This window comes from Alnus glutinosa, chromosome 3 (genome assembly GCF_958979055.1).
Source record: "Alnus glutinosa chromosome 3, dhAlnGlut1.1, whole genome shotgun sequence".
NCBI lineage: Eukaryota > Viridiplantae > Streptophyta > Magnoliopsida > Fagales > Betulaceae > Alnus > Alnus glutinosa.
Genome location: NC_084888.1, coordinates 1081341 through 1093690, shown reverse-complemented (window position 1 = coordinate 1093690; position 12350 = coordinate 1081341). Strand labels below are relative to the sequence as shown.

The 12350-nt window shown below is 40.8% G+C and overlaps 2 protein-coding genes across 2 annotated transcripts; both read right to left on the bottom strand.

Annotated features, from left to right (window-relative positions):
- Positions 1–1760: 1760 nt before the first annotated feature.
- On the bottom strand, positions 1761–11880 carry LOC133862440 (uncharacterized). Its single transcript, XM_062298256.1, has 9 exons — positions 11782–11880; positions 11585–11617; positions 3796–4597; positions 3388–3632; positions 3052–3285; positions 2849–2941; positions 2627–2728; positions 2082–2535; positions 1761–1974 (listed from the first exon to the last, which is right to left on the bottom strand). Exons 3-9 carry the CDS (start codon positions 4253–4255, stop codon positions 1802–1804), a joined length of 1761 nt encoding a protein of 586 aa, XP_062154240.1. The 5' UTR covers positions 4256–4597; positions 11585–11617; positions 11782–11880; the 3' UTR covers positions 1761–1801.
- On the bottom strand, positions 4784–5894 carry LOC133862771 (uncharacterized). Its single transcript, XM_062298643.1, has 3 exons — positions 5706–5894; positions 5518–5623; positions 4784–5421 (listed from the first exon to the last, which is right to left on the bottom strand). The coding sequence occupies exons 1-3, from the start codon at positions 5762–5764 to the stop codon at positions 4789–4791; spliced, it is 798 nt and encodes a 265-aa protein (XP_062154627.1). The 5' UTR covers positions 5765–5894; the 3' UTR covers positions 4784–4788.
- Positions 11881–12350: the final 470 nt, after the last annotated feature.

The following is a 12350-nucleotide window of genomic DNA, read 5'->3' as shown; positions in this document are numbered from 1 at the left end:
AATTGGCCGCGTGTAGTTAATACACGCGGCCAATTGGGACGTGTATACTATTAGCCACGTTGTCATAAAGACACGTGGCTAGTTGGACGCGTGTCTACAGTGACTTGTACTGTTGACACGCGGCCAATTGTAGTTTTTTTAGTAGTGAACCCATGTAGTAATCGAGCGTATTCTAGACCATAGTCCATAAAATATTAGGGGTTGCCTTTTTAACCTCAAGCCATGGCCATCTATGATCTCTATCATCGAAGTAAAACTTGACCTTGCTTCCTTTTGAGTCCAAATCCATGTCTTTCTTCTTAACCTATTGATAGTTGCCAATGCCAAGTGCACTGGAAAAAGGATAGATGGGCCGGGGACTCTCTTGTAGGTGGAAGACTCTACAACCTCCAGATGCGAGTAAAATACACAACCCAGCCTTTTGTCCCAAGCTTCTATCTCTCTAAGACAGGATTCACAAAACTCTAGATATAGTTCAAGTATAGGCCTTTCGGATTTCTACTACCATTGCGGCTGTCTGGGTCACACTATAGGAAGCTGCCTGCGTCACAAAACTCTAGTTTTGAGTTTGGGCTTCACAGTTTGCTGCGGGCAGCAGTGGGGAGTGATGAGTCACAAATATTGTATATTTGGACCCCTTAATTTACATTAGTTAAACCTTTAGTTTTGTTATTTTCTAATGTCTTTTGCGAATTTTAGTGTTTATTAGGTTATTGGAAGAAAATAACGGTGTTTACGTGGAATTGCAAAGAAATGGGATTAAGGTCCAATGACATATGATTATCTTGGCCAAAATCAGTTTGTATGATAAAAGATGTGAAGACAATTTTTGTCTGCAAAATATCTTTCTCCATGGACTGGAAGCACTGAGACAGCCAACGTGGTTTTGTGTATAAAGGGAGACAGTCTCTTATTCATAACTGGGCAGCAAATGATCCATGCAAAACCTGGACAGCAACCAAAGAAAACACACGTAGTAGTGTATGTGGAGGTGAAATCCAGAATGTTCTTTGGCCTATAGCAGTTCGTGAGCCTAATTGAAGCACAAGAAAACGCATGCTTGCATCTCCAAAACCCAAGCAGCGAATGGACAAAGGAGGGCAGCACATGCACACTTCACAGCAGGCCAGCACGCACTACAAAAATGGCATCAAATAGCCACGTGCAGTTTGACACGTGTACAGTGTCGTACACGTGTCAAACATTTAGACACGTGTACTTTGACACGCGTATTACGCGTGTCAAATGTGCATGTTACAAACTGCACATTTTGACACGTGTATCGGAATACACGTGTCAAATTTGACACGCGTATTCCGATACACGTGTCAAATTAGACACGCGTATTCCAATACGCGTGTCAAAATGTTTTGACACGTGTATCGGAATACGCGTGTCAAATTTGACACGTGTATTCCGATACACGTGTCAAAATGTTTTTAATTAAAAAAAAAACTAAATTCAGTTTTTTATTTAATTAAAATTTTTATTTAATTATTTAATTGTATTTTTAATTAAATTAAAAATACAATTAAAAAATTAAATAAAAATTTTAATTAAATAAAAAACTGAATTTAGTTTTTTTTTAAAAAAAAAATAAATTTTTTATTGTTTTATAAAATTTATTTGGGTTAATTAAATTTTTTTTTGAATTTTTCAAATTTTGTAATTTTCGACCACAAATAACGCAGCATTTATTTTACCCAAAACCAACACGAAATCATACTACACAAACAAATAATTAATAACATATCCGTTAACAAGCAAATATTTACGAACAAAAAATAATTACACAAAATATCTACAAATCTGAAAGGCGTCTCTGCGAATCACGAGGTACCGTCCCAGGCGTGTTCTCGCCCACCGGCGATTGCTGCGCAATGAATGGTGTAGCGGGCGAAGGTGTAGCGACAGTGGAGTGCTGGCTCAGCTGTCGTCCAACAGGCGACAACGTACCAACCGTTGTCGAATTACCTGCAAATAATATAGACAATTAAAGTATATAATATTACTTGCAAAATTAAAGGGGTAATGAAAACAAATTGAAATTAATTTTGTCCTATACACAATATAAACCATACCTGCAGATGCACTACCAACGGACGACGTACTACCTACGTGTGCAGGAGAAGACTGATTACCAACACATGGTGCTGGTACTGCCATGGAGGACATGAAGACCTCCATCTCTCGCAAGCGCTGCTCTATGCCGTCGAACTGTTGCACGCGCTGCTCCAAACGGTCATTCCTCGCTCGCTCAGCATGTAGCTCCGCTTGCATCTCTTCCATCTTCCGAGACTGTTCGGCCCAATCCCGAGACGTCCCCTGAGATGGTCCCCCCTGTGACCGAGGCCTATATGAAAAACATGTCCCTCGAACAGGTGTGACGTTCGGGCCAACCTGCCGAACCCTCCCTGCATACTCAGGCCTCCCAATCGCCTGTTCGTAAGCGTCGTTCGGTGCCCAACGCACCGTGTCTGTGGAGACGCTTTGCGTGGCGGCTGGATCACTGGCTAAACTCTGCGTCATCCTCTCCTGTACGTCGTCAACATGAAAAAGTCATATATTGAATAATGACATATCACACATAATTTAAAAATATTAGTAAACTAAATCAGTAGCATACGCATAAGACCCGTGTACGGTCGTTCAGGAAAGTGCCGTCCTTCTTTGTGTGGGTCTTCACGAACGACGCGGCGCGAGTGGGGGGCGTGCCAGATGTACATGCCTGTCGTCATGCAGTTGACATATATAACAAACAGATAGCGATAAAAATAGTTTAAAGAAAAAGAAAAAGAAAAACAATTACCAACAAATATTAAAAACATAAACATATATATTTAATTACCTCCTCGTGATTAAATCTGGCATAACTTTTAGATCCCGCACAATGGGGTAGGTCATTCCGCTCCCGCAACCTCTTCATCCGTTCAGAGGTTGCCTACGCATTGAACATGAAAGTAAACATGTAACAATTGACACACTTAAATTAAAACTAAAATTAAATGAACTGTTATTAAAAAATAGTTGACAATTTTTTGGCCTACATACGATTTTATGCTCTCTGCACCAATCTCTCAGCAGGAATTCTACATCTTCTGCATCATACTGCTCAAAAAATTTCTCCGGCATTCTCGCACGGATACTCTCGGGCGTGTCACCGTCTCCAATTCCTAGTTGGGTTTTGAACCTCGACTTCCACGAGCGGTGCTTACGTCCAATATCATTCCACGCCTCCTGTTGTGCCCTGCGCATGTCAACTGATACAGGTAGATAGAACTCCTCCTGCACATTTCAATCAAAGCATTATAGGTTTAAAAACTTCAACCTAAACATTAAGCTCAAGTTTAATTCAAATAAATAATTAAATTATATTCATAAACATACCATCAGTGCGTTCCACATTGCCTGCTTAATCTGCCTATTTACCCTCGCCCATTCGTCCCGCATGTGTATGTAGGACCCACTCCTGATCATCTTGCCCACTTCCCGCCGAAAACGATTGCAGGCTCGTCCTACAGGTTGTATAGCAGCATTGTACTGCAATACAACCTTCTTCCCCCTCGGGAGCACCCAGTTTCTCGCTGGGTCGTCAATCACCTCATAATAAATGGTCCCGTCTGGGTTGTACCCTAATGAAAAAATATATTCAACATTAATTTAATTGGTTAACACTAAATAACACACACACACATATATAAACAAAATGTAATCAAATAGTTATTTTTTTCCAAACCAAAAAAAATATTTTGGTAACATAATATGAGTTTTAAGGATGTCTACATATGTACTTACCCATCAACCGAATCTGCCCAGTCCCTATGTGCTGCGTCGCTGGGTCGCCTGCAACCTCCTCGCCAACCTCTCCGGCTGGTGGAGGATGCTGATCATCATCTGAATCCATACCCTGGGGGCTACCGGGGGCCAACTGATCGGTACCCAACATCGCAACGTCCTCCTCATGGGTAGTCTGGCTCCCCCCCACATCTGGCATCTGACTCTCACCGGAAAGCGGCATCTGACTCTCACCGGAAAGCGGCATCTGGCTCTCACCAGGTAACGGCATCTGCCTCTCTACATGCCCCGGGCCCTGACTCGCCCCCGATGCTGGCATCTGTCTCGGCCCCAAAATCTGGCCCTGCATCGCCGCCTGTGCCGGTATCTGTCCCAACCCCACAGCCGGCATCTGCATCTCCCCGGTCTGTGACAGTGGAAATCTACAATCCTGCGTCTCACTATCAGGGTTACACGTCATAGGTCGACTATACGTATACGGAAAGTACGGCGCATAACCCTGTGACCCCACCCCCTCTTGCACCCACCATCGATAGGCGTTACCCGGTTAGGTGAACCCTAACTGAGATAATGTCGGCAGCTCCGACAATGGAGAGCTGCCAACTCCAGCTGTGCTGGTCTGCCCGTGATCTGACGTGGGCACGGCCACCATACCCGGCAACAATGGTCTATAAGCCCCGTCTGGGTGGGGTGGCCACGCCGCAGTATATACTGGCGTCGAATCAGTGGGCGTGGTCATGGGGGGCACGGGTGGGCGAGGTGCCCGATATGCATAAGGATGGCGTCCCTGGTCCATCAATACCTGCGAATAAATGTAGACAAATTAATTAGAATATTTTTTGTAATATATTTTTAATGAATATGCAAATTATACAACGAAATTTATGCAAATAATAGAAACCCTTATTCAGTTCAAGCGAATTGTACAAACAATTTATATATCAGTCAAGTGTGTTGAGTTCAAGCTAATTATACTCAAAAGAAATACATCAATCATTGTATCACAGGAGCTTCAATCGGATCAATGTCGGGCCTGTCGTACTCGAATTCATCATTCGTATCAGGTAGGTCATCAGTGGCTAGTACGAGCGGTACGCACTCATGGTAGGTTGTACCATCCTCATTACTCCCATCCCCCTGGCCAACGTCGTACACGTTGCGCGGTTTGGTCCTAACCGCACAAACCCAATTTGGGTTCCTTCCATCTTCGACGTAGAATACTTGATCCACCTGAGATGTAAGCACGTACGGCTCGTCCTGAATCAGTTCTCCCCTGTGGACGAGGTGATTGAAGTTGACAAACACTAGGCCATACTCGTCTATTGTGAATCCTCTTTCCATCGTGGGGTCTGCCCAATTGCACTTAAATAGGACGTACGTAGTCCTGTCATAGTACTCGACCTCAACTATATCGGTTAACTGCCCGTAGTACGTTTCGCCTTCAACGGTAGGAACACATACGCCGCTGTTCTGAGTCCTCCTTCCCACATCATGGGCAAGCGTGCGAAACAATTTCCCATTTACCACGTACCTGTTGTACTTGACCGCTGTCTCCTTCAGCCCTCTACAACGCATAACCAAGTTGTGGCCCAATTCCTCCCTACGTTGATCGTCAAGGCCATCGACCTATGTTATAATTACAAATATTAAACACGTGTATTGGGTAATTATATTGAACCCGCATAACTTTATCCAACTTAAAAATTACAACTATTTCCTTACATATGCAGGGTACCATTCGCAGAACTGCTCATGATGTTCTGCTTCAATAAGAGCCTCCGTAATGCGACCTCTAGTGCATGATCGCCTAAGCGCGTCTTTGTGCATCCTACATTCAGCGTATACAATTATGTAGTAAAATCAATTAGATGCGTTATTCGAATTCTGTTAAATATATAAACACTACTTACGTCCGCAAATTGTGAAACTCTTCAGAGTTGAACACAATATAACGATGAATCTGGTGCATTATCAACCGGTTCAGGGTAACACGCGTGCCCGCCCCCTTGGATCCATCAGGATTCCTCTGAGGTCTGTTGTGGAATGTTGGTGCGTTATTCAGATACCTTGAACAGAACGTTACCAGCTCGGTCGCTATGTACCCCTCTGCAATGCACCCCTCAGGAGCCGCTTTATTGCGCACAGTAGACTTGAAATGCCCCAGACTCCTGGTGTACACACATACACGACAATTTAATTGTCGTCAATTATGGTTACATTTAAATCAAATTATATATTTACATATTACGCTGAATTTTACCTCTCCGCCGGGTACATCCATCTATACTGCACGGGTCCGCCGAGTCTACACTCGCGCACAAGATGCACGACCAAGTGGACCATGCTCGTAAAAAACCCTGGAGGGAATATCTGTTCTAGTTTGCACAAAGTGATACAGACGTCACCCTGCAGTCGGTCCATATCTTCTTGTGATAGCTTTGTTGAGCATATGCCTCTAAAAAATGCCGAAATCTCCACAAGAGGTCTAACAACTTTATCAGGCAATGACTTACGCAGTGCAATTGGAAGAAGCTGTTGCATCAGTATGTGGCTATCGTGGCTCTTCAACCCGGAAATTGTACGGTCCTTCAGCCGAACACATCGTGAAATGTTCGAGGCGTATCCGTCCGGGACCCTCACATTTCGAAGAACCTTCAGAAAACTTTCTTTGTCCTCTCTAGTCATGGTGTGACAGGCAGCGGGAATATACGTTTTACCATTGGCGGCCGTGAACGGATGCAACTTAGGTCTCAACCCCATTTCCTGCAAGTCCAGCCGAGCTGCCAAGTTGTCCTTCGTTTTCCCTTTTATATCCAAAATAGTGCCAAGTATATTGTCCATGACATTTTTCTCTATGTGCATAACATCAAGATTGTGCCGAAGCAAATTGTCTTCCCAATACGGCAATCTGAAAAATATACTTTTCTTCTTCCATATAACATCGGAACTCCCTGCACCCTTCTTCCGCTTCTTCCGTTTCTTCTTCTTACCCGCGGTCTCATCCCCAAACGCAACTCCGTCCAACTGTTGGAGAACCTCGTATCCGCATGGCACAATCGGGGCGCTGTCAAATTCTTCAGTACCGTCAAATGTCCTCCTGTTAAGCCGCCACAGATGTTCAGGCGGCAGATATCTCCTGTGCCCCATATAGCAAAATTTGCATCCGTTCTTTAAGCGTATAGAACGCGTCGATTGCATACAGCAAGGACATGCCTTCGCACCCCTGTTAGGCCAACCAGATAAATCTGCATACGCTGGAAAGTCGTTTATCGTCCACATCAACTGAGATCGCATAATAAAATTTTCCTTCTTTGAAGCATCGAATGTTCGTACCCCTACATTCCACAGTTCCAGCAACTCATCAATCAATGGCTGAAGGTAAACATCAATATCCATACCTGGTGAGCTCGGTCCAGGGATAACCATGGAAAGGATGAAGGACGACTGTTTCATGCACATCCAAGGTGGCAAATTGTACGGCACAAGCATTACGGGCCATGTGCTGTGGGATGTGCTCATGTTCTCAAATGGATTAAATCCATCTGCTGTCAAACCAAGCCGGACGTTCCTACTCTCTGCCATAAAATCTGGGTGTAAAATGTCAAACGATCTCCATGCCTCACCGTCGGCCGGGTGCCTCAATACGCCATCCCTAGTGCGGCCTTCTGCATGCCATCTCATATGGGGCGCAGTATGCTCAGACATGAATAACCTCTGCAACCGTGGGATGAGTGGAAACCACCTCAAGATCTTCACCGGGCGTTTTTTTCTCGCTGATATGATCTCACCATCATCATCTACATGTGTATCAGCCCTCCACTTAGACTCTCCACATACGGTACATGAATCTAATTCTTTATTGTCTTTCCAGAATAACATACAGTCATTACGGCACGCCGGAATCTTCTCATACCCCAGACCCATGCCACTTAGGAACTTTTTCGCCTCATACGTGTTATCTGGCAATGCCTTATCGCAAGGAGGCAACAACTGATTGATGAATTCGAGAATGTCTGAAAATATCTTGTTACTAATACCTCCAACGCACTTCAAGTTGTACATGTGTACAGTAGCACTCAATTTACTGTGCTTCGTACCAGGGTGAAGGGGCTTCTCGGCAGTCTTTAACAGCTCTTGGTACTTCAATGCGTCCCCGCACGAGGTATCTTCATCAACTTGTTGCGGAAGAGTACTGACCCCTTCAGGAACATCGTGCACGCCGAAGGCGTCACGCAACATGGCGTGCATGTTATCATCCTGTTCCACGGCGACACCCTCCTGTTCTGTGACATGATCACCATGTTCAGTGCTACGGTCAGCGGCCTCTGTGCCACTGTGATGACTCGAACACTGACCAGGAATAGCGGAACCAGTCGTAGTCTCACCGTGCATATACCACAAATTGTATCCCGGATTCATCCCCCGACCTCCAGTCAGGTGGGCAAGAACGTACTCAGGAGTGTGACGCTGGTTATTTCGACAATACTTGCATGGGCAGTAAATTTTTCCATCGCCGGCCGTACAATTACTAACGGCAAATGCCACAAACGCCCTACACCCATCGTTATACCGTGTCGTACCCCTAGGTGTTGACATCCAAGACTTGTCCATGTTTATCTGTATAGGGTTAAGAGGACAAGACAAATCATACGGCTTACAGTATAAACGTGTACAAATATATTTCATTTTTTATTTTTAAGGGTTTAGGGTTAGGGTTATGGTTTGTTTTGAAAGTGTAGGATTATTTTATGTAGGGTTTTAGTTTTTTTTTAGAAAGTGTAAGTGTTTTTATTTTTTTTACTCTTTTAAAGGGTTTAGGGTTAGGGTTTGTTAGGGTTTAGGGTTAGGTTTTATTTGTTTCTTTAAAAGTGTAGGATTTTGTTTTTTTATTTTTAAGGGTTTAGTGTTAGGGTTTAAGGTTTAGGGTTAGGGTTTTTTTCCTAGAAAGTGTAGGAATTTTATTTTTTTTTTCGGTTTAGGGTTAGGGTATTTTTTTAGAAAGTGTATGTCAAAATGTTTTTAAGGTTTAGGGTTTAGGAGTTAGGGTTTAAGGTTTAGGGTTAGGATTTTTTTCCTAGAAAGTGTAGGATTTTTTTTTAGGGTTTAGGGTTAGGGTATTTTTTTTAGAAAGTGTAGGTTATTTTTTTTTTAGGGTTTAGGGTTTAGGATTTAGGGTTTGTTAGGGTTTAGGGTTTAGGGTTTAGGGTTTAGAGTTTACGGTTAGGGTTTGTTAGGGTCTAGGGTCTAGGGTTAGGGTTTAGGGTTTTAGGTTTTTTTTTTTTTAAGCGATTAGGGTTTAGGGTTGTAGGTAAAATTTTTTTTTTCAAGGGTTTAGGGTTTAGGATTTAGGGTTTTTTTTTTTTAAGCGATTAGGGTTTAGGGTTTAGGGTTTTAGGGTTTATGGTTTAGGGTTTAGGGTTTGTTAGGGTCTAGGGTTTAGGGTTTTAGGTTTTTTTTTTTTTTAGGGTTTAGGGTTTAGGGTTTGTTAGGGTCTAGGGTCTAGGGTTAGGGTTTAGGGTTTTAGGTTTTTATTTTTTAAGGGTTTAGGGTTTAGGGTTTTAGGTAAATTTTTTTTTTTTAAGGGTTTAGGGTTTACGATTTAGGGTTTTATTTTGGTTTAAAGCGATTAGGGTTTAGGGTTTAGGGTTTTAGGGTTTAGGGTTTAGGGTTTGTTACGGTTTAGGGTTTAGGATTTAGGGTTTGTTAGGGTTTAGGGTTTAGGGTTTAGGGTTTAGAGTTTACGGTTAGGGTTTGTTAGGGTCTAGGGTTAGGGTTTAGGGTTTTAGGTTTTTTTTTTTTTAAGCGATTAGGGTTTAGGGTTGTAGGTAAAAATTTTTTTTTCAAGGGTTTAGGGTTTAGGATTTAGGGTTTTTTTTTTTAAGCGATTAGGGTTTAGGGTTTAGGGTTTTAGGGTTTATGGTTTAGGGTTTAGGGTTTGTTAGGGTCTAGGGTTTAGGGTTTTAGGTTTTTTTTTTTTTTTAGGGTTTAGGGTTTAGGGTTTGTTAGGGTCTAGGGTCTAGGGTTAGGGTTTAGGGTTTTAGGTTTTTATTTTTTAAGGGTTTAGGGTTTAGGGTTTTAGGTAAATTTTTTTTTTTTTAAGGGTTTAGGGTTTACGATTTAGGGTTTTATTTTGGTTTAAAGCGATTAGGGTTTAGGGTTTAGGGTTTGTTACGGTTTAGGGTTTAGGATTTAGGGTTTGTTAGGGTTTAGGGTATAGGGTTTAGGGTTTAGAGTTTACGGTTAGGGTTTGTTAGGGTCTAGGGTCTAGGGTTAGGGTTTAGGGTTTTAGGTTTTTTTTTTTTTAAGCGATTAGGGTTTAGGGTTGTAGGTAAAAAAAATTTTTTCAAGGGTTTAGGGTTTAGGATTTAGGGTTTTTTTTTTTTAAGCGATTAGGGTTTAGGGTTTAGGGTTTTAGGGTTTATGGTTTAGGGTTTAGGGTTTGTTAGGGTCTAGGGTTTAGGGTTTTAGGTTTTTTTTTTTTTTAGGGTTTAGGGTCTAGGATCTGTTAGGGTCTAGGATCTAGGGTTAGGGTTTAGGGTTTTAGGTTTTTATTTTTTAAGGGTTTAGGGTTTAGGGTTTTAGGTAAATTTTTTTTTTTTAAGGGTTTAGGGTTTACGATTTAGGGTTTTATTTTGGTTTAAAGCGATTAGGGTTTAGGGTTTAGGGTTTTAGGGTTTAGGGTTTGTTACGGTTTAGGGTTTAGGGTTAAGAGTTTTTTTTAAGAAAGTGTAGGAATCTTTTTTTGTAAGGATTTAGGATTAGGGTTTAGGGTTTTCGTTGTTTTTTTCGAAAGTGTAGTAAGTTTTTATTTTTTTTAAAGGGTTTAGGGTTTTATTTTATTCTTTTTATAAGAGTTTAGGGTTTGTTAGGGTTTAGGGTTTAGCAGTTTAGGTTTTTTTTAGAAAGTGTAGGATTTTTTTGTAGGGCTTAGGGTTTAGGGTTTAGGGTAAGGGTTTTTTTTTAGAACGTATAGGATTCAAAGTTTATTTAAGGGTTTATTATTGTGTTGGTTTTATGGTTATGATTTTAGGATATAAAGTTTATATATGCATATGAGAGAAATTTTAGTATTTTTTTTTTGAGTTTTTTTATCCGAAGATACCAAATTCTTCTTATAAATATGTAGTCTCTTCACATGAATAGTTAACGTTAAAAATGGAAGATAAAAAACAAATTCGTCGCAATTGATGATTTATGACGTTTGTTTTAAGGTATTTTTTACGAATATGATTGTAAATGGTGGACAGTGGAATATTTGTTTTTTTGTTTTTTTTTTCCCGAAAATACCACAATTTATATATATTAGTAGCACAATTTATTTTCCCCACAATTTATATATATTCATAGCACAATATGTTGATTATAATTTTGTATTTTAATTTTACTTTGCCATTATTGCTCACGATCATATTTTTATAAAATTAAGATGATAGCGGATATTTTTTCTTTTTGCCACTTCATAAAAATACCAAAATTCACAATAGCACATTAAATCCATAGTAGCACACTAAAATATATCTCAAATATCCTCACATCAAGAGTTTTTTTTAAAAAAAAATTAAATATAATCACCAATAAATTCCATATTTCCATATTCCATATTTTCCATATTTCCACCAACTAGACAATGATTCAGTAATAAAAAATCAGTAATAAAAAATCTACAAGTATATATTCCATATTTCCACAAACTAGACAATGAAAAAAATTATACAAATATCACAAAAAAAATTAATAAAATATACAAACTTATAGCAAAAAATTCAAAACAAAAATAAAAATAACTCACAGTGATTTTTGTAGTGCAAGCTTGTACGTGTACCTGGAATTTTTGACAGAAAAAAAAAAAAAAAAAAAAAATTAAAGCTCAAAATGTTAGATATGCACTGTAAACCGAGAGAGAGAGAGAGAGAGAGAGAGAGAGAGAGAGAGAGAGAGAGATTGAGAAGATGAGTGAGAGTGAGAGGCCGGAAGTGGAGGGAATACCTTGAACGGACGCGAGGGCTGTGCAGTGGCGGGGGACAGTGGCGAGAGCTGAGAGAGAGAGAGAGCTAGAGAGAGAGAGAGAGAGAGAGAGAGAGAGAGAGGGGGGGTACCGGACAGTACTGGCCGGCCGGAACGGGAGGTGAGAGAGCTAGGGAGAGCGAGAGAGAGGGAGGGTCGCCGGAATGGGCTGTCGTCGCCGGCCAGAGCTCGACGGAGAGAGAGAGAGAGAGAGAGAGAGAGATAGAGTGAGAGAGAGAGAGAATTGCGTAAGAAATGGGTAGCTTCCTCTGGAAGCTACCCATTTCTTTTATATAAATTAAATATAAAATTTAAAATTTAAAATATATTTAAAAAGTATATAATTTGAATAATATATAATTTAAATATAATTTATATCCTAAGATTGGCCAGGTGCCTGGCCAATCAATTGGACACGTGTACGTAGTACACGTGCCCAATTGGGGACGTGTATGTAAATACACGTCTCCAAATGTCATTTTTTTTATTTTTTTTTAATATATTATATATATATATTTAATATATTATATATATTTTATATAAACCCATGC